Source organism: Benincasa hispida, unplaced genomic scaffold (genome assembly GCF_009727055.1).
Source record: "Benincasa hispida cultivar B227 unplaced genomic scaffold, ASM972705v1 Contig548, whole genome shotgun sequence".
NCBI lineage: Eukaryota > Viridiplantae > Streptophyta > Magnoliopsida > Cucurbitales > Cucurbitaceae > Benincasa > Benincasa hispida.
This window is the reverse complement of record NW_024064915.1, coordinates 409,897-433,406: the sequence shown is the minus strand read 5'-3', so window position 1 is coordinate 433,406 and position 23,510 is coordinate 409,897. Positions and strand designations below refer to the sequence as shown.

The following is a 23,510-nucleotide window of genomic DNA, read 5'->3' as shown; positions in this document are numbered from 1 at the left end:
GTTTAATCCAAATATGGATTTTAGATTGTATGTCATTCATTTACTATCCCCAAACAGCCACTTTAACGAAGTCTTATACATTGGTTGTCTAAACAAAATAAGATGAGTTTGTATATACGTTATTAAACTTTTCTTTGTTTGTTTTTTTTTTTTATTATTTTTTATTTTGCATTCATGAGAAGTTTAAAAGCCATCTTCATGTGGCGTAAAGATACTTCTTCTCCTTCTCCTTCTCCTCCTCTTCCTCGAAAAATAAAGATATTTCTTCTAAATGAGTTTTCAATTTTCACAAGAAGTTGTCATTTCCAATTACGTCTTTATTTATTTACTTTGAGTTAAAAATCACTTTTGGCCAGTAAGGTTCGTTTAATTACGTTTCCGTTTCATATTTCCTATTTTTGTTTTTCATTTTTTTAAGAAACTGACTTGTTTAATAACCATTTCTATTTATTGTTTATAGAATTTGAGAAACGTCGTTAAAAATGGGACCAAATTTGAGAAACCACAACCTATTTCAGTTCTATTTTATTTATATTCGTCCTTAAATGTAACAAAAATTAATCGTGGCTCACTGGTAAGTAGGTGTGCATCCTGGGTTTGATTACACTAGGTCAATCATTTATTTTATTTTATTATTATTTTTAAAATTTTATATTTGTTTCTTTCTTCTACACTTGTTTTCTTTTCTATATTATCTTTTATATTTCTTACTTTCTTTGATTTTTATTTATTATATTTTATATTTATATGTTAACTTAATTTTCAATTTTAAAATTTTCAGTATTTATATTTTAAAATTTTAATATGTATATTTAAATATTTTTTAATTTTTTAAAAATTTACAAGACATGTCTATATATTATTTTAAATTCATTTTTTCTAAATTATTATTTCTTATTTTTAATACCTTCAAAACCAATTAGATTTTATAATTTATAAATTTTATTTACTGAGACATTCATTTAGTTCATTCTAATATTTTACAACCACGACATTTATATAATAATATAATTTAGTTGGATTTGAGTCAACATTTAAGATGAATAACTTGAGTGAGATAATATTGCAGATAAAATTTTAGCGAGGCTCACGTATGTTTGATAATGTAAATTATGTATTATAATTATTTTTTATACCTATTTATGCATGTTATCTATTTTTTATTTTATATAATTAAATTATATTTAAACAGTAAAATAAGAGAAAATGTAAGGAAAAAAAAATACAAGAAACAAGAAATTATCATACAAGTTTATGTTTTTTTTTTCTACGAAACAAAAAATGAAAATAGTTGTCAAACATATTCCTATTTCTAGTTTTTAAAAATTAGAAAACAAGAAACAAGAAAAAAAAATAAAAAAATAAGAACATGATCCTAACTTTCTCGAAAGTAATATAGAGTACATGAACTTTAATTTGTAATAATTTAATAACTTGAATTTTAGCATAAAACAATTTAATTCTTATACTTCAAAATTATAATAGTATTTAATTTAAAAAAAATCTCATTAAGTGTTTGTTTTTTAATCATGTGATGGTAAACATATTTGATTCATAATTAATTTGTTGATTAACATATTTTGGAAATTATGTACATTAAATTTTAGTAATACTTTTGTTAGNATATAAATTCTCAAAATTCATCGTGGAAAATCCACAGTCAATACAGTAGCACAAGTAGTCAACTACTTCAAGGCTGTCTATGAGACATAATAGGAAAGATTTAGAAAAGATTTAGAAAATTTTCTAGTATTCACCTAGTACCTACATTCTATGTTTAGTACACTAGACCTTTTTTTCTTTAAAAAAAATCTTTTGTATCAATAAACTTGACATCATTCTCATGGATACTGATGTGATTGACAATTAATGGAAGTAGTATCTATTCTTTACAAAGAACTTTCGAGTTATGAAAGGTGATGAAAAGTTGAAACGTTTTTCTAGCCATCCCAACATATCAATTCTTTTTTATTTTCATATATAAAAAACTGAGATAGAATCATTGATATATATCTGATTATTTTGCAATACAAGCAAGGAGGGATCATGAATAGGTCTCCACATTAAAGGCCTGTTTCTTTTCCTTAGCATATGAATAAAATTTACAACCACAAATTGACATTATATGGAAAATTCATAACAAACAATAGACATGGGTTAGTTTTTACCTGAAAAGAAGGTAATCCTATAACTTATGAGAAGCACCAAATTGGCCACCAGGGTCAGCTTTTCACCAACATGCTTGTGGCCAATGGCCTAACAAACAAATCTAAGAGAATTCTGGCTGGTTTCTCATGCTATGGAGGAACAATCAATCAGATCTCAAAAGTAGGAATTTCAGATGTAAAACCATGCTTAGCTTGATAAGCTAGACGAGGCCATAAATGTCGGTAAGGATCGTCTTCTCTTTTATTTGTTAAGTATGCAAGGCAGTTCTCTACCTCACCCTTTACTTGAAGATATAGTTTGTGGGCGTTTTCTCTGTCGCGCAGTTCCTCTTTCCGCCCTTTATATATATAACAATTGAAGTTTATATCACAAGTTACCCAAGCAAACCATTAGAAGAATACAAATTCTTTTAGTAAACGTACCTTTGGTTTCGAATGGTTTTCCAAAGTAATAATAAAATCTTCCCGGAAGTTTAGGGAGAATTCCAGGGAAGTGGACATCTTGGTTTGCAACCTCACCATTCATGTCAGCCCTGCCAAAACAGGGATCATTCAGAAAGATATTCAAGCAAGAGAAGTGATAAAAGTGTTTTTATCACGCAAAGAAAAAGAACCTCAGTCTCACGGCTTCACTGGTTAGTTCCTCTATTTGTTTTTTAAAGAGCGGAATTTTCATCTGGTCTTCATAATCAAAAACCATCTGATGACAAATGAAATTAGTTTTCCAAAAGAGAATATAACAGAGCAATAGCCAGAAATGAAATGGAAGGTTATGGGGGAAGGGGAAGCGTACCTCACTAATATCATCTTCCCCCACAACTCCAAAAGGTACAATTTTGGCTCCAAACCGAGCAGCCATCCGAATAAACTCTGATTGTTCAGGCCAGAATAGCTTATACTCTTCACCCTGTATAGAAAGAGAGTAGAAAAAACAGAGGGTTTTTAGCTCCCATCCTTCGTAGTCGACAACTTGGTATTTGTAGGAAAAACCATTAGAAAAGACGTGTATTGCCTTTTTGCATAAATCCCAGTTCTGCTTAGAGATTTCGCTAATATATAAAAATAAACTGAATGTTTTGTGTTGAACTTATTATGAGAGTTAAATTCGTGTCAACTATAGAGAAGGTAATCTAATCAAATTTCATGCTAGTGATGGGACTTGATAGAGCAAACTAATGCCTTCAATTTGTCAGTCAACTTACCTTTCGATGTAGAGCTTCGCGCATGCCTCCGGGATATAATAAGACGTGTGCCTTTGAAGAAAGAAGTTTATAGAAGTTCTTGGCAGTTACAGGAACCGCCCCCATCATTCTAAATGAATCATAGGATGCTAAGTCGGGTAAACGTCCTTCCTTCGTTTTGATAAACATCATAGGATGTGCCATCCCTCGTAAAATTATGTTCTTTTCTTCGAAGAACTGGCCTACCATGGGAGCCAATTCGAGTCCCAATAGCATATGATACCCAACCAACAGGACAGGACCTTCTTCAGGAATACCTGCGAGTCCCCTTACAATTTTTCCATCTTCTAGAGTTGAAAACAGCACCGGACTAGTTGCAAAATTAACAAATCTACAGAAAAACCAAACTTGTTTATATAAGAGTTGTCACTAAAATCGTCATAAATTAAATACTGACAAAACGTAAATGAATAGAGATTCCGAATAAAGTATATCAATATACTGGCTCTCTCATCGTTAACAAAGAGTAGAAAACAAGTGACAGAAAAATATTTTTAGATGTTTGTGCCAAAGTGTTGCTACCTAAAGTCCTCAAATATTTTTCTGAATTCAGCAGGCGATGGTGGGATGAAATCTGAAACATAATCCAGGTGCTGCGAACGACGATAGAAACTGGCACCCCTGATTGTAGCAGCCAAATCAAGACCATCCTCCTGCCATGCATTCACTAGCAGAATTATGTTATGTTATGTTATTTATTAATTTCAGTGAACTCCCGCCATTTCACTTACTATTAGAAAAACAAAGGTGATAACGAACTTAATGAAATGGAACCAGCTGCGTTTGGAAGAAGAAGAAAAAAAGAACACGCTTTTCTTTTATCTATTTCCTCCCCCTACATGAAACAGATACAGTTTATTTTCCCCTCCACTGTTCTTATATGCAATCACCTTTGTTTGGATAGACCTTTACCGACTTTGATTGCTTTTTAGTTAGGAAGATAAAAAAGAAAAAATAATCTAAAGCTGAGAAACTTAACATTTATTCCACAAAAGGGAAATGATCTCCTACCAAGAAAAGAAAATGACCATTGATGGAAAATCTTCTAATCTCACATTTCGGCAAAAACTGACGAAGTCTTTCACCTTCCTCCATACTGGGTAGCAATTGATCTCTGCCACTGTAAAAACAAAATAATCCATGATCACAAACAATTATAAATCTTAGACAAAGAATGCAATGCATAACTGCAAGCATCGGCATGGATGCTTGCTCCTAAACATGACTACAAGATATATAATGACCATCTTTCCACTACAGATTGTTCAGAGGCTAAGGATGATGCTTGATTATACCTGTCTCTTATACACATCTAGATGTGTATAAGAGACAGCCTCCATACTGGGTAGCAATTGATCTCTGCCACTGTAAAAACAAAATAATCCATGATCACAAACAATTATAAATCTTAGACAAAGAATGCAATGCATAACTGCAAGCATCGGCATGGATGCTTGCTCCTAAACATGACTACAAGATATATAATGACCATCTTTCCACTACAGATTGTTCAGAGGCTAAGGATGATGCTTGATTATACTAATACTAGTGTCGACCATATCTGAAGAAACACATATTATTGTGAGGGTCGATGAGCTTAGGGATATCAGATAAAAACTTCTTGTAGAAAGGCATGTTCTTAATTCTATTATCTTCAAAAGACAAAGTACACTGTTGATTGATTTCTCATCCAAAACTCCATCAATACTGCGGCTAACTATCTTCCTTCCACAGTGTTAATCTCTAAGATGATAATTGATACAAGAATTGAAATTCATTATCGTACATAAACAATTTGTGAAGCAAGGATGGCTAAACAACAGAATGGAAAGAAATAACCAATCTTGCGCTGGTTTTCTGCTCTGGGTGGAACAATTTAAGTAGGGGGAGACTGCATAGAAGCTAGGAAAAATATATAGAAAAACTCCCTTCATTATTCTTAGAATAAAAGGATTTTGACTTGAGATATAGACCTGCAGAGTATCAGAGTCTGAGCTTTTACGGCATGGAGCCGTGAGTTGGAATCAGCTGAAGCAGATTTAAGCATTTTCAACTTCCAGATGAGTGTTTCTACAGGTAAAATATCAGCAAGAACCTGTAACATCGATCATTAGCGTGTGCATTGTTGTTAACAAAATCCAGCTACACAATATTTTTCGTACGTTTTCATGGAGATATTATGTTGAGAAACAATCTTTTATCATATTTAAATTTTGAGTACACAGGTTGTTATAGAGTTCTTCTTACAGAGAGGTGAGTAGATAGAGCAGCAAGATCCTGTGATAATTCGCCGACTATTCGTTGCAATATGTCTCCCACACTAGCCAATGGCAGCCTAGAAGTATCACCTAAGAATTATGTTGCCAACACTTATTTTATAAAGTAAAAGATGATATGAAATACCAATTATTAAACATGATCCTTAAGAGCATAACCATTTTCAGGTCCAAAAGCTGCATTCGAGGGTTTTGAACTTGAAATCTTGTACTGAAATTATTATTATTATTATTTAATAAAAAACGGTTTCATTGATGAATGAAATATCCAAAGATGTACAATAATTAAATATTATATATTAAGTTTAATCTTTTTAATTTATTCTTTAACAATAATTTTTTTAATCAGTTTCACGAAAAGAATTTTCAGCGAATCAATTTGCCCGTCCAAACCCCAACTAATGATCATTCAAAAGAGAGAGAGAGAGAGAGAGAGCTTACCTAGTGGAAATGAAGTATGCATTTCAACCAATAAGTACATAAAATAAAACGTGAATCACAAGGAAAGAAAACCTTTCGGTAAATTCAGTATGTAAGGAAGGCTAACTTGCAATGATTCTGGCATGAATTCCAACAGAGTTATTACAGGTTGTAGTGGTGACTTGCTGAAAGAAGTAGCTGCCAGGGGGAAGTACAAAAAGAAATATTCAGCAGAGAAGAGATTACACACATAAATTACACAAAATATTAACTGAAGTCTGAAAGGTTCACATATTGAATAAAAATATGTTAATTTTTATCATACATCAAATCCCACCAAACGCAGATTTAAAAGAGAAAAATCTCATCCCAAAAAGGAAAAATAAATTGGTAGCATCTTGATCTTCCATGTATCCCTTCCCATGCATCACATCACAAAATTACAAAATATTGTGCAGTTCAATTTAAAAACTCTGTTTATTTTTGGTCTGTTGGGTATCAAATTTAGTAATCATCTCGCAAATTTTAGCTTACCTGGATTAGACAAAATCAATACAATATCGATATGTGGATTGCGAGCAGCAACAGACAGAGCAAGACATGCTCCCAAGGATTCTCCAGCAAGATATATTGGTTTCTTTGGTGAATGACGATGCTCATCTTTTACTGTTTTTTCAACCAACTTCAGCAATTCTGCATTGAGTTAAATAATTCAGAGACTCCATGATGTTTTAATCCGCCAATGTTGCAGAATCAACAGCTCAGTCTCGCTTTTCATGACAGCTAACAACTCAGTATAACCAATACAGATTTTTAATCTAAATCTACTTTAGTTGAGTCACCTCAATTAGATTCATCATTGCCGAAAACTGATGATGATTTTTTTTTCTTTTAATAGATAGATCCATTACCCGCTAAGAACCATTGTAGTCTGAACTAGTAAAGTAAACTAAATTTAGATAGTCATGTACTCAAATTCTCCTACCCCACTTGTAATTTTGTCAGGACAAAAAAGAAAAACCCTTCTTATACATTTATAAGGACGACCCAAAAACTCATTACAAAGTAAGCTTGCTGATAATGACCTGTAAATGGTGTTCGATCCCTGACCGGAATATGCAAGCACCATACGTCGAAAATCCTTGAATGAAGGCAAATACAAATCATTGTAAAGTCAGCCGTTACTACACGTTTCCTTCAATTTGTAAAATCAAATCCAATTTTGATCAAAGTGAAAGACAAGAAAAAGAACAATTGTAAATCATTTCGCACACAATTACGAGGTGATACATACTTCCCCAGTCTCTCGTGATGCTTGATAAGTCCAAGTCCAACCCCATCAATACCTACAGGTTCAAATCAAAAAACGATCAAACGATAATCATAGCAATTATATAAAGGAAGGCGAAGATGCACACACGTTGAATTGGAAAAGGCCAGAAGAACCCGGAAAAGGAAATACAGGGGCGTTATACAGAGTCAATGAGGATGAAATTAGTGATGCGCTGGTTTCGATTTCAAATTTTCGCAGAATAGCCTTATAAAAGATGACCAGTGGATGGATTTAGCGGGCGAGACAAAAAGCCAATAGAAATTACAAAGTAGCAAACGATCCAAACAGAAGAAGAAAACCAACCAGGCAAGAACAGAAGCAATGGAGAATTATCCATCCGAGAACCGGACTCCAGCGGCGAGAACCAGCGAGGAGGCCCACTGTCCGATCTAATCAATTCAACTGATTGTTCGAAATAGTCCTTCAAGCTCCAGCGGACCTCCGAGTTGAACCGAGTTCCGTTTTCAGCACCACCAACTCCAACAATCGCGGTTGTAGCATTTTCGTAAGTCTTGTCAAACCGGGCATTACCAAACAAATCAGTCACCGAGGAGGTTGAAGTAGTCTCCGGCAAGGATGAGGAAGCAACTCGGTCCATGGAAGTAGTAGAGACAGCAAGTCGCGGAGCATTAGGGATCGCAATCGGAGCAGATTTGAAAGTTCCAATGGAGGAGGTCCTATGACGCCGGAGAGGTGAAAAGAGAGAGCCATGGAAAACACAAGCTCCGGTGGCGGCCATGAAGAAGAAAGAGAACCCAATCCCGGTCCAATGATGAATGAGAGGCGTGAAAGGTGAGAGAGTGAAAAGAGGGAGTTGAAGTTAAAGAGGATGTGGGGTGGCCGGTAAATGGCGGGGGCGGTGGCGGAAAGTGGAAATAGAGAGTGGGGCAGAAAGTGTTTGTTGGAAACTGGGCATTGGCCAATTTATTTGAGCTCAGACATTAGAGGTCGGCTGTGTGGTGGCCGCTGCCTCCGGGAATGGTCGGCAATGCCGGAATTGGAAAATGGAAGATACAGCTTTTCTACGCTGTGACGCACCTTTATTGCTTCCTTTTAGGCCCTCCTCAATTTGTCAACGTAAAATTCATAAAAATAGCTCTTTCCAATTTTCAATTTTGAAAAATAGCCCAATTCTTTTGCATAACTTTGCATATGAAAGGTCATAAATGTTTCAATTAGATCCAACTTTTGAAACTCTTTTCTCTTTCCACATTTATAGTTACTCAAAATTTTATTCTTCACTCTCCTCTCCATCATTCAGTTTAAAAGTTCAACCAATTTTAGTAAAATTTGTATTTTTTGGATATACAAATTTAAAGTTGAAAAAGAATGTTGGGTTTCTTCTTATTTCGGACTAAGAACAGTCGGCTGAGAAAGCTGAGATGATCCACAAGATTGGTAGGTGGAAAACTTGACTAAAAACGGACCACTATTCCAAGGTAATGTGTCCATACGTGTAGGGCTAAGAATTTACCCTAAACTGATCAGATTAAATTCAAGCTTTCAAATGTATTGATTTCTTGGGAATATATGTTAAGATGGTTGATCTTAGACTTGCTAAGGTAGCTGGAAAAATTAAAAAGAGGAGAGATTTGTGTCCTAAAAACTCGTGGTTTATAAACAAGAAACTTCTTCTGTTAATCAATAAAAATGTTATTGAAGTTTGATTCAATAAAGTCGTTATTGAATATTTGAATTGCTCATTTCGTTTTAGAAACAACCTAAATCCAATAAACTAAGATTCATGGCTATTACATGAGTACTTGAACTTTATATGGAGACATAAGAGTGGATCAAGTTAAGTTCGAGTAAATAGCCAAAACGGTCTATAGTATACGGATAAGGTTGGGTACCTTATTCAGGGGACACTATCAGATACGATTCACTTTATAGATATTACAATTGTTGTAAAGTAATACAAACGAAGTGATCCTTGATTTGTTCATGTGGAGACATGTGAGTGGGAACGTCCTATGCAAAGAGTTTGTATAAGATTGGACCAACAAGAAAAATCACTCTTACTTTATAACGTTGTTTACTGTTAAAGACTGGCTACTTCAAAGCGATGACCTAGATATCTTGACCTTAATCCTGAGTTAACTATGAACTCTTGTTTATTCAGGATTATCCTTAGATTTGCATGGCATGGGTAAGGGTTGGCTCAACAACGCTGGCTTAATAAGTCTCCCATTTCAGGGGTAAGACTGGGTCGATAGTTGGAGACATAGGGTGCAAGACAGAAATCACTCCTACCTACTTTTAGGGATTGTAGAGAGGTTGTTCCCTTAAGTGCTGACTCCAGGTCTTGAACAATGGGCCTCATCCTTTCATTGACTCGAGAGGGACTCGGTTTATTGATTGGATCACAAACCAATTGTTCATCAGAGGATCAGTGGGACATAAGGAACAAGATGTAATCTCGGGGGTCAAACAACTTTTTGACCTAGCTGTTATTACGAACAACCTGTGAAGGGTTGACTTATTAATATATCTATACAATCTATAGTGAGAGGAGTGCAATTGTAGGCTTTAGTGGACCTGATAGTTAATGAATGTTGGTTAATTACGTTAAAGAGTTTAGCCGGTTAACCCCAGATCGTTGAAGCCCATGATCTGTCGGTCCATTAGATCTCTACTAGCTCACAAACGGATTAAATCTTAGAATAAAGTGATGAGTAAATTTGAAGTGTTCAAATTTAAATTGAGAGAATCAATAATTATATATATCATAATTACACGTTTAATTGATGAATTAAATGAAATTGGAGAATTGGATAATATTTGAATATGATTTGAATATTAAAATTACATGAATGGGGATTCATGTTTGTGGAATTGATGGTGTAAATAATTTAATATTAGATGTTAAATTATATTAATGAATTAAATTGTTTAATTGACTAATTAAATTTTATTTAAAACTAATTATTTGAATTAATTTTATTGGAAAAAAATCAAAATTATAAAATCAAAATTTGATTTAATTTAAATTCTAGAGATTTAAATTAAAATTGTTTTCTAAATTTGAAAATGAGAAAAATACCCTAAGTGGGTTTCTCCATCTTTTGACACTCATCATTCCACCTCAATTTCCACTTACTTGATGTAGATTTGGTGTCAATTTGTTGTGCAATTTGATTGCACTAATAAGGTTGAATAAAACTCAGTTGATTCAACTGAGAGGAAGTGACAAGCAAAGAAAATTCTGGTGAGTTTTTGTTGAATAAGTATTCTTCAACTTCAGTAGAAAAATCAGTGACTTCTTCTTCAAAATCTCTTCAATCTAAGGTCCTAGAGAATAGTAGGGAAGATCAAGTGGTGGTCTACAAGAAATTGTTGTGGAAATTCAAGCTAAATTCGTGGATTGAAGAAGGTCTTCAAAGGTTAATCATCAAACCCTATTTTAAGTTCTATGAACATGCTTTCTTAGTTCCTAAAATTGATGAATTAGAGTGCTTAATGATTCTGTTTGTTTCCACTAATTGCATCTAACTTCAACAATTTGTGGAGTGTATCGTCGATTGCCGTGTGATGCTTGGGCATTGGAGGGTTACCAAATTTTGTATTTGGATATTGATTTTGCTCCATTTCCATGAATGAAGTATTTTCTATTTTTTTCATGTATGATAAAGTTTTTTTTAACAAGAAGACTAATATAAAATAAGTCTTCCCCCTACTATTCATCTTCTACAATAGCGAGGTGAGATCCACTTATGGAGATTCAATTTTTTTTTATTTTTTTAAATTTTTCGTAGAGCATAGATTTGTGGATCTTGGAGAGGTGAGAAAGAAGAACAAGGAGATAAAAAAGGGGAGAGAGAGGAGAAATTTTTTTAAAAAAATACTTGTTCTGTCACATCACCCATTTAGTTAATTTTATATTTAAATTTAGTGGTTCTATTAATTTATAGATCTTTTAAACATAATCTTAAAACTCCCGATTAAAATCGTCAAGTTAAAATTTTAAGGACCAAATACAAAATTCAGAGACCAAAACGATATCTTTTCTGTAGCTTAAATCTCAATCATTGACATGGTCGTTGCTTAATTTTGTGGACGATAATGGTTTAAATTAAATATCCATAGTAGTCTTGGAAAAATGTAACCCCACATTCTTTCATCAACCATAACAATGGATTAAATATAGTTAATTAATAATTAATTAATTATATGATAAAATAATAAATTAAATAAAATAAAGAGGCAGTTACAAGAGTGGCTATATATTGAAAATTGCATGCGTATGATAAATTTTTATAATGGGCAGGTATAGCAATAAATAAATAAATAAGTTTGTTCGTGGTTTGGGTTGGAGAACTTTTTAGATTGGATTGGTTCGGGTTACTCGGATCATTTATTTAAATTTTTATTTTAAAATGAAGTAAAATGTTAATATGTAAAATTTTGATTTAATTATTTTATATATGGAATTAAGATCTACAAACTCAATTTCAATTTATATATGAAAAATTTCTTTTCAAGGTGTTAAATAACTATTTTTAAGAGTTGTTAGAGAATAAATTATTCATAGAAATAATGAAAATAAATAAATATATGTATACATATTTGTATCATAAATAAAAAAATACATTTTAAAGTTATAATAAGTTCGGATTGGTTTAGATTATTTTAGATGAATCCAGGAACCAATGTAACCCATAAAATTTTCATTTATTTGAATCCAATCCAACCCAAGTGTATTGTTAACACAACTCAAACTGCATGGATTGATCAGTTTTTTCGGATCATCAAATTTTTTGAACATTCGTAGACCATCCAAATAAAGTCAACAAAATTGCAGCAACCATGTGTTATTTGCATAATTAAAATAATTCTTAAATAATTGATTTCTCTCCATTCTCCTTTTCCTCTCAATCCACCATCAGAAAATGAAAGTTAATTGATGGCTAATAGCTTTGGATATACTTGAAATTTTAATATCATCTTTGATAATAGTTTGATAACCATTTGAAATACCTAAACTTTTAATATGTTTGTTGATTGATGCATGATAGCTTTTGTTTTACTTGATACAGTAGATATATTCATGTACAATCGATAATCTAACTTCATATATTTACTGATTAATGTCTGATACAATAGATATTATATATATGATACACTTGGAATATCATACTTATAAAATGAAACACATATGTTTTACTTTGAAATAAGTTACTAACTGAATGTTGATTTATTGTTAGATATACTTCTGATACACTTGGAATGTTGGATATTGATGTTAGAAATACTCTTAATACACTTATGTCTTACTTCCAGTATTTAATGATTGATGTCTAATACACTCAAATCTTATATATAATATGTTTTTGATACATCTGAAATATCATGCTTGTACAATGAAAGACATGTTTTACTTCAAAATAAGCTACTAAATGAATGTTGACTGTTGTTGTTGATATACTTATGTCTTATTTTAAATATTGACTGATTGATGTTTAATATACTCATGTCTTATATATAATATACTATTGATACATTTATAATATCTTATTTATAAAATTAAACACACATGCTTTTAAGGTTAGAAGCATGTTTCAAAATGATTTTGAACATTGTAAAGTGATTTTAATCCTTTCAAATTACTCTCAAACAAACTATCAATCATGTATTTTTTTTTTAGTACAATAGGGATCTAACTACAAATCTAGTTATTGCTTTTGCCAACTAAAAATTGATTTTTGGTTTCTTGAGATGTTCGTTCAAGTCATTAGTTTGAGATGGTAATTAAAATTAATCATAACTAGACAATAGACTCGATCATATCAATTAAATAATTTAAACCAGTTGTGTGTTTGGAAAGTGGGAATGTAATTTGAATTACTGAGAATCAGATTACCGTGAGGTTTGCTATTTGAAATCTGGACTACAGAAAATTTGATTACAATGTTTGGAATGCAGAGTTGAGTTTGTTGTATTTCTGATTATTGTGTTTGGATTGGATTTGACTGTTTTTTTTTAATATTATTTGGACTGTTTTATTATTATATTATTATTATTGTTGACTTTTTTTTTATTATTAATTTCTTTTGATTACCAAATTGATAAAAAAAAAACTGTCCAGTGAAATTACCACTAAAGATTGTTTTCCATTTTTTTTTTTTTTTTGGGATAAATGATAAAATATTTATACTTTCATGCTTTTGGCCAGCAAATATGTTTTTGCCTTTTTGTAATCAAAGAAAATTTTTAACTTACCAAATCAGAAAAAAAAAAAAAAAAATTGGTGCATTTAACCAATTTTTTTTATTTTTTGTTTTTAATGAGAAATTTTGATACTTACCAAATCGTTTAAAATTGTCCAGTGAACTTATTAATGACGGTTGTTCTTATTCATTTTTCTATAAATGGTATAAAATTATGTATGATTGACGAGAAAATTAGTTAGTTTTTTTTCCTAATGATAGAAAATTTATTCCGCCATCGTAGACTACTTTCTAGAACTTAGCTCTTTTTTTTCCTACATATAACTCTTTTAAAACCATCAAACACGAGAAAGTGAAAAGAAAATTGCATGTTTTGTTTGAGTAAGGAAAACATGTAATGCTAGATTTTTCATTTATTAAAAAACGAATAAACTACCTGATAAAGAAAGGTAATGCACTTATATATAGGTATTATATTCAACAAACAGAAAAATAAGCGGTGCATAAATTAATTACATGTTGAAAGGAGAATATTGCTTTGACACGAATGTTCCAACCTACATGGTCACAAAATGAAGTAAGAATAAGAACATAAAGACATTACAAATAATTTCTCATCCGTACCTTACAAAGGTTAACCCTTCACTATGGTACTTTAATTTGATAGTAGAAGTGAAGTTGAAAATAGTCTACAATGGGCCCGTCACATGAAAAAGGAAATTACAAAATTAGAAACAATATAGAAAAGTATGGAAAAAAATGAGAGTGAAATTAGAGGATGACTTACCCTTTAAGGGACCGTTTGGATTGAGGTTTTCTCAATGCCCAAGAATTAAGGATATCTGGGAATTATATGTCTGTGAATAAAATTACTGGGAATCAATGATGACTATGTTTGGTTGTGCATGGGAAAACAATGTCTGGGAATAGTATGCGAGAATTAAAAAAAAAAAAAATTGAGATTGTGAAAACAAGTCCAAACAATCGTTTACAAAATACTATACGATCGCTTAAATTATCTACACGATTGCTGACCTCCATTACACGATCGTTTACAAAATGCTACACAATTGATGAGCTCGACTATACGATTGCTTAGCTCTGCTACACGATCGCTGAGTTCTGCTACATGATAGCTGAGTAACGAAATGCTATACGAACGCCTACCCAATGCTATACGAACGCCTACCCAATGTATACGATCGCTTACCAAATGCTACACGATCGTTGAACTCGGCTATACGATTGCTTAGCTCTGCTACACGATAGCTGAGTAACAAAATATTATACGATTGCCTACCCAATGCTATACGATTACCTACCAAATGCTATATGATTGCTTACCAAATGTTACACGATCGTTGAGCTCGGCTACTCGATCGCTGAGTAACAAAATGCTATACGATCGCATACCTAATGCTATACGATCGCTTACCAAATGCTACACGATCGCTGAATAACAAAATGTTATACGATCACCTACCAAATGCTATATGATCGCTTACCAAATGCTATATGATCGCTTACCAAATGCTACACGATCGTTTATCAAATGCTACACGATCGCTTACCAAATGCTACACGATCGCTGAGTAGCAAAATGCTATATGATTTCACGGCTGGAAGGAAGGAAAATCGTGGTAGGAAGCGGAAGAAGAAATGAAAACCCACACTTCTCAATGAGTATGCAATTCCTTCATTTGTGTGGGTAAAAGATACCTAGGAATTGCCTTTTCCAAGATAAATAAACAAATCCTACCAACCAAACATGGGCTTTGTAAACCCATTCTTATTCTCACTATCTTTTTCCTCCAACCAAACAACCCTATTACCAAAGGATTACAAAGACTAAATAGTTTAACCACATGAGTAAACTTTGAAGAGGTGGTGTGATTAAGATAGTGAGGTGGGAAATATATATAGAAGTGTGTTAAATGAGAGCGCTTAACACCCAACCACCACTCACAGTAAAAGAAGGTTGGAATAGTGTTTAAAAATTAATGGAAGTGACATTCAATTATCCCCTCAACCACCAAATCAACAAAAAAAACTTAATAATCCAAAAAATAAATGCAAAAATCAATACTAATTTTTCATTACATGAAAGACGTGAAAGTAATCAAATTGGTTAGAATCAAACTAATGATCCAACCAACTCCTTGAGCGGAAGCGAATTGTCTAAATTCCATTTTTATTGAAAACTAAATTTACAGTAAACATAAAAGATATGCATTCAATAAACAAAGCACAACATGTTTTTTACAAGGAAAAAAGGGTTCAAAAGATATCACCTTTGAAGAACCTTTCTTCGTGTAAATCCCTCGAATAGTCACGAGCCTCGAACACAGCAAAAACTTGAAGACCTTTTTCAAGAACTTCACGAACCAAACGGAGACACTACCACAATGAACATTTAGCATTCTTAGGATGAGAACCCAGAAGTGGTGGACTCTAACTATTTTGGTTTGGAGGGTTTGTTTGAGTTTGGAGGAGGAAGAGGTAGAAACATATAACGTTTCTGTGAAATTCTATCGTATAGCAATAGCCTTCAATCGTGTAGTGTTATGCCGTGTTGGAAGAAGAAGAGAACTTATTTTTCTTTTATTCCTTTTCGCCACAAAACCCAATAACCACCACTAAGATGGTTGGAGAGAAAATAGGAATTTATAATTAAAAATAATAAAATAATATAAATAAGTATCAATCATATTATATTTATATTAAACTATATATTATATCAAATATAACACATAACCTACAGTTTTAATATTGTATCAAATACAATATAAACTTTAGTTTCTTTTCTCTATTTTATGGCATTTAATATAAATCATATTTATATTAAATTTAATAACTATGAATCTCATTCATAGAAAATATATTTGAATCTCATTCAAATATTTATTTCCTCCAATTAAACTATAATGTATCAAATACATTATAATAATTATATCATATATAATTGAATCAATTTAATTATATCATATATAATTATTTCCTCTTATTAATTTGAACAATTCAAATTAACCAAAAAACTGATTCTCAACTAAATCCTTTTGCACTATCAAGGGGACTTTATGGACCTTTAGCTTGAAGCTCCAACGATACATGAACAATTAATTAAACTCTTTAATTAGATTATCTACCATCCGTTAACTGTCGAGCATTCCACTAAAGACCGATAACTGTACTCTTTGCACTACAATATATTTCTGTGTCCATTGGATATAACCAATCAACAGTACGATGACCCTTCACAAATTACACGTAAGTACAGTTGGGCCAAATTATTGATTTGCCCCTGTAATTACATTTAACTCCTTAAGTACTACTGATCCCTCTAATGAACAATACATCATAGTGCCATTATGACTAAACCCCTCTCGGGCCAGGAGAGGGTGTGGCGCTACATTATTTAAGATCCGGAATTAACCCTTAAAGGAGCAATTTATCTACTTACCTATGCTTTGGGGAATGAGTGAATTCCATTTTGTGTAGCTGTATTCCCAACTCCCTAATCAGACGAATCCCCAAAATGGTAGACTTGTTGAGTCGGTGATTTGACCACTCTCACCCATACAAATCAAAGGACCACCCTCATAGGCAGGAGTTCACAACCTGTCTCTTATACACATCTAGATGTGTATAAGAGACAGATCTATGGTCATCTTGATGAAATGTAAGTCTCTATTATGAACGGTGTTATATAATGAGACTAAACATTTCGTGGTTCAGTCTTATACAAACTCCTTTATGTAGAATATCTCTGCTCGCATGTCTAATACATGAATGATCAGGATCAGATTAGTTGTAGCACTTTACAATAATTGTAACACACGGGCCATACTTGTAGTGTCACCAGGATAAGGTACTCAATCTTATCCAGACCATTTAGGTTATCATTTAAACATGATCCACCTATATATCTCTAGATACATGTTTAAGTTACAATGATAACCTTGGATGTTAGTTTATTGGTTTGTGGTTAATGCAACTAAAATATCACATATTTTTATAGACAAAGTGAATAAAATATAATATATTATTAATCACATAAGAGTTTGTTCATACAATGTTTACAAACTATAAGACCCTATGAGATTTAGGACATCAACCCCAACACATCGCACTATGACTGGTTATATCCAATGGACACATAAATATATCTATCGTGAGAAAATGTAGTTGTCGGTCTTTAGTAGAGTAACTGACAGTTAATGGATGTCGATTAATTTAATTAAAGGAGTTTAATTAATTATTCAAGTACCATTAGAGCTTCAATCTATAGGTTCATAAGGTCTCATCTATAGCTCAATTGGGATTATTGAGAATTAAATTAATTTTGGATTAATTTGAATTTTTCAAATTAATTGAGGGATTAATTATATATGATATAATTAATATAATGTATGTGATACATTATAATATAAAGTTTATTGAGAGGATATAAATATTTGAATATGTTTCAAATATTAACTATAGAATTGGATTCATATAAATGTATTTAATATAAATTTGATTTATATCAAATACCATAGATTATTGAGAGAGTTACAAACTATAGGTTATATTATATTTGATATAATATAAACTATATGTTATGTGTTATGTTTGATATAATACATAACATATTTTATTATTTAAATTAAATTTTGTTTTAATTTAAATTTAAATTAAAAGGGAGGGAGTTATTGAAAATAACTTCCCTCCCCTAATTTCCCTTAGGAATCATGGGATGAGGTAGAGGGAGTTATGCGATTTTCTTCTTCCTTATCCCTGGTGGTTTACGTAGACACTTTCAATGTGTATGTGAAGATCTATGCCAAAAATCCTCTCTAGAATTCTTCTCCCTCACTTTTACCAAAGTTAAGAACAAAGCTCACAACTCTTGTTCTTATTCTCCCCCTAAGGAGAATAAGGAGAATAAGGAGGTCTCTTTTGGTGTTGCCCAAATTGTTGGTTGTTGTTTTTGTTCGTGATCAAAAGAAGTGCTCGTGGCCTTTTGAAGAAGAGATCGTGAAGGCTTTGGTTCTTCAAGGGTAAGTATGATCCAAATCCTAACTTACCTTCTTTGTTTAATCTCTAAAAGCATGTTGTAAAATTCTGTATAATACATATTAATATTCTCTATATTTTTTATTTTGTGAAATTTTAAATTGGGAACGATCCCTGCTTTCGCTACGGACCTTATAGTCCTTCATCCCCTACCAAGCTCCCAATCTTCATAAGATCTCTTTTTACCAAGCTCTTCACGACAGGAAGAGACGTGATTTTTGGTCGTCGGAGCGACAAGGGAGAACTTCTACTTTCTCTTCACACAGGGTTCTATAGTTCTGGATTTCATAGAAGAGGGGAAGTAAATCAAACAAAATTCATGGTAAAAACATGCACATAGATTTGGGTTTCAGAGAGGAGAAGATGATGGGGGAAGAAGATCTGAAGAAAATGAGGCATTCTAAGAGGAGAAGACTGATGAGAAAAGAGAGAGACAATGATTAATGCTAGTGGACGTGAAACTGGGGATTAATTTCAAAACTGTGGGAAATAGGATGACACAATCGATGGAAAATGGGAAAGGGTTAGATTACAAACTAGGCTGGATTACAAGCCAACCAAACATGGGCTTGTAAGCCCATTCCATTACAAACCAATCCCATTCCAAGTGTCTAAACACACCCTTAGTATCTCAAAATATTAGAATTGATAGTTATTTTTCTATGATAAGAAAATAGTTTTTTCATTATTTACATTTTTTAGAAACAATATTAATATTATTTGATATGCTATAATATAAAGTGATTGGTTGCATAGGAAGGATATAGGTATCTCAGCTGCTTGTCTTCTATGAGCGAATGGGTATGAGTTGAGAATCATTTGTTCTTTGAGTGTTGGTTTGGTTGGAGGTTTGGAGTAGTGTGTTGTGGTTGATGTCCTCATCTCATAGCCGGGTGGTTATATGAGAGATTGGGTTGGTACGTGTGTCATATTAATAGCGGAAAAGGGGTGTGTGGTAGAATGTGACAACTGGTGTGGTATATTGTGGTACACTTCATTTTATAGGAGCAGAATTGTTAACTTCATGGTGGTTATGCTTCACCTCCCCATGTTCTTGTGCATTTTCTTTGGTATGTGGTCCAGGCTCGACCTCCTCATGGCGGGGCAGTTCAGCCGGTCATGGTTTACTTTGAGCATTTGCTTATTGCTATTGATTTTGTGTGTTTCTATTGTTTCTTATTTTTTTTTGGGGATTGCGTTTAGTTTTATTGTGTTGGTTTAATGTCATTTTGTAGATTTTGTTTTGTTCCTGGATTGTAAAGTCCTTATGGTTTGCTTTTATAACCTAACTTGAAGAGGTACTCTTCTTTTTTTGGATTGACCGCGTAGCTAGGGCATGCAAATACTCGTGGGTATCAAAAAGTTTTTTAAAAAATCAATAATAAATTAGTGTTGGAGACTAAATTTAAGATTTATAGAAAGTATATATAGGACTAAAATTGAACAAACATCAAAGTATAGGAACCAAAATGGTATTTCAACCAATTAATTTTTCATCAAAATCAAAAAACATAACTTATTTTAACAAGGGCTAGGGTGCATATATATATATTTTTTAAATAATAACTATAGTAATTAATAAAGTTGTATTATTTGCATATTTGAGAAAGTGCTTAGAAAGCTATCAATTTAAAGAAAATGAAAACCTTATTTTGTAAAAAACAAAAATAAAAACAAAGCTTGTCCAACAAAAACAGTCACTCGATGGAGACTGATGAATATAATTAGAATAGAATTACTTTTTATTTCAACTTATGCAACCACGTTCAAGGATTTGGAAAGCATTAAGCTTTTTTTTTTTCAATTTAGTACACAATGCAAGAAGTTGACAGTTTGCATTAAAAGGACTCTACAAGCATTATTTTTTTTAGAAGCCCCACATATTTGTAATATTTTCAACTTTCAAGTATCAAAGATTGATTCCAATTTCAGATTTGGCTCTTTCTTCATTTCACTTATACAAGACATGTGACAAATATTTAATTCTCTCTCTCTTCCACCATATTTTATATTATTACAAATGGAAAATAAATATATTTTTCCAACATGATCATAGTTGAACCGATAAAAAATATAAAATCTTATGCTGTATTTATGGCAAGGGATCTTAAAAAATTTAATATAAGAAAATACTTAGCAACTAAAATCTCGTTTTAGTTTGTAACTATATTTGTATTGAAGAGTTGTGTCAAATGGACTCAACTTTATGGGATTTCAATATTAGCTTACCCAAAATATCCTTGTTAAAAATTAGTTGTTATTGTTTTTTATTATTAAATTGGTCGTTAATAAATAGTATACTACGTTAAACTTAAGGGTATACATGTGTTGGGTTGGATTGAGTTGAAGGTATTTTTTGGACCAACCCGAAAATTCGGATTGATTGGATTGGTAATCCAAAAAACCCAAATAAAGTTCTAATCCAACGCTTAAAATTCGGGTTGGATTGTCAAATTATAACTTGTTTTTTTTCTTTTTAATTAAAAATATGTAAATTTATATACCACACATGACTAATAACTAAAATCTCATAAAATTTAAATGCTAAATATCAAATACCTAAGATATTTATTGCAAACTTCAAATAGAGACAAATTTCATAAAAATTTTAAAAGAAAAATATTTAAAATTTACAAAGTAATCAATACAGAGTAATCAAATTTTAAATAAAGAGATTTATATATAGTATATTTTATTTATATATATATAATTCGGGTTAGATTGGGTCAACCCAAAATTTTTTTAGCCAACCCACGACTCAACCCAACCCAACAAAAATAGAAAAAAGTTTAATCCAACCCAACCCAACCCTTATATTTTGGGTTAGATAGTCCGGGTTGTTTGAATTGTCGAATTATTTGAACACTCCTAATAAACTTATTTTCTTTTTGTTACTTGCCTAATTAAGTTAACCAACTAAATTAATGATGTGTTTGATTTAACTTTTCAAGCGTTTAATTTTGAAAAACTCAAAATAGCTCTTGAACACATTCAAAGTGTATTTTAAACCCTTTTTATTAAAAGAGTTTAAATAAAAATGTTTTTTTTTAAAAGTATTTTTCTGTATTCAATAAAACGGGCCTTAAATTATACCTTATAGTTAATTAACTCACTTTATCGGTTGTTTAGGGTCATCACCTCAAAATGAACAAATTGCTTTGTTCATAAAAGAGTCAATAAAGACAATAACTATTAAGAATTGGAACTAAAAATAAGTTCTAATATAACTTATTATCTAAATCATACAGGTATTAGATAACTTAAAAGCTATGGTCTTTTACTCATGAAATTACAAGAAGATAAATTGAAATATATCAGAACTCTTCAATATCGATAGTAAACTAATTAGGAGACTATGTATTTTGTTAATCCTATAGTTTTATGGTAACAACATAGATGTATTTATATATTTTCATAAACATTATATATGGTTATCTTGCAGTTATGGTAGCCATTTATGGTTAAGTCATAGTTGTTTAGTTGAAAGCCTTTTTAAACTCAACCCAATTGATCCAATTGTTCCGATTGTAAATTTTTTCAATCCAAATAACCCTTATTAAAAAATGAATCTAACCCAACCCAACCCAACCCAGCTATGAAATATTTGGGTTGGGTTGGTTCAGGTTAATTAGGTCATTTATTTAAAATTTTGTTCTAAAAAAAAAGCAAAATATAAATATGTAAAAATCTAATTTAATTGTTTTCATATATTGAATTAAGATCAATAACTTAATTTCAATTTATATAGTGAAAATTTTCTTTTGTAAAAATGCAAAGAAACTATTTTTAAGAGTTGTTGAAGAATAAATTATTTAAAAAATATTAGAATTAAATAAAATTAAAATTTATATATATATAAATAATTGTGTTATAAGTAATAAAAAGAATATATTTTAAAGTTAATAATAAATTCGGGTTGGTTTGAGTCATATTAGGTGAACCCATGAACCAACTCAATCTATAAAATTTTCATTTATTTGAACCTAACCCAACCCAAATGAGTTGATAATCTAACCTAAACCATACAGATTGGGTTGGGTTAGTCGATTTTTTCGAGTCATCGAATTTTTTGAACAACCTTATTCCTAAATTTAAGTTTTATATTGATATCGAAGTTGAAATATTTATATTTAAATTTGAGTTAAATTTCATATTTCGACGTATGTGTAGGGTATTTAAGTTTGTGATTAAAGTGTGTGTGCCCGATGGGAAAAAAAAAGAAAAAAAGAAAAAAGGGAAAGAAAGCCGTAGATGTGCGAATGAAGGGGGGAATAATGTATATGGGTTTGGGTATGAAGAAAGCTTAATGAAAGTGACTGTTTCAGAGTATTTTAGCGCAATTCTTGAAGGATTTCAAATCTATCAGAATATGGATTTTTTTTTTTTTTTTTTCCTTCTTCTTTTCGGTGTTTAAATATTATTATTTTTTTTAACGATAATACAAAAGGTCATATTGAACATTTTTATAGTAATTGACATATTATATAAAAATCTTTAATTATTGTTTTAGTTTATGATTTTTTTTCTTTCTGGTTTTCGTTTTTTAAAAACAAAAACACATAGTTTGGTTATTGCCTTTGGTTTTTTGTTTTTTATATATAAAAAAAAACTTAAAAATATGTTTGGTTATTGTTTTTTGGTTTTGTTTTTAAAAAATAAAATAAAATAAATGTGATATTTTTTTGTTATAAAAAATCAAAATAAGTTTTTTATGGCTTTTTTAGTTTTATATTTTCTTCAATGAAAAAAATCAAAGAACTTTTACAATATTTTTCATCTAATATACATCATTATAAAATTATATTTTTAGTATTTAACTCTTTTAAAAAGTCTATATTGATAAAACACAA

At 31.3% G+C, this 23,510-nt stretch overlaps 1 protein-coding gene across 2 annotated transcripts; it reads right to left on the bottom strand.

The window, feature by feature from the left end:
- Positions 1-1,971: 1,971 nt before the first annotated feature.
- On the bottom strand, positions 1,972-8,509 carry LOC120069688 (acyltransferase-like protein At3g26840, chloroplastic). 2 transcript variants are annotated; one of them, XM_039021469.1, is made up of 14 exons: positions 7,742-8,507; positions 7,400-7,451; positions 7,191-7,246; positions 6,640-6,798; positions 6,199-6,303; positions 5,657-5,757; positions 5,383-5,504; positions 4,421-4,529; positions 3,932-4,062; positions 3,371-3,740; positions 2,962-3,075; positions 2,783-2,868; positions 2,592-2,701; positions 1,972-2,506 (listed from the first exon to the last, which is right to left on the bottom strand). In XM_039021469.1, the coding sequence occupies exons 1-14, from the start codon at positions 8,175-8,177 to the stop codon at positions 2,316-2,318; spliced, it is 2,142 nt and encodes a 713-aa protein (XP_038877397.1). In that variant the 5' UTR covers positions 8,178-8,507; the 3' UTR covers positions 1,972-2,315. The 2 variants fall into 2 exon arrangements, with proteins under 2 accessions (XP_038877397.1, XP_038877396.1); XM_039021468.1 differs by having other exon boundaries at positions 2,783-3,075; positions 7,742-8,509.
- Positions 8,510-23,510: the final 15,001 nt, after the last annotated feature.

Bases quoted from the DNA above. Each gene is read 5' to 3' on its own strand.
- LOC120069688 (XM_039021468.1), bottom strand. From the start codon at position 8,177: ATGGCCGCCACCGGAGCTTGTGTTTTCCATGGCTCTCTCTTTTCACCT. The intron at 6,799-7,190 runs GTCATTATCAGC...AACTCAATGCAG, and splicing joins GGATCGAACACCATTTACAG to AATTGCTGAAGTTGGTTGAA. The intron at 4,063-4,420 runs GTAGGAGATCAT...AATGCATGGCAG, and splicing joins ATGGTCATTTTCTTTTCTTG to GAGGATGGTCTTGATTTGGC.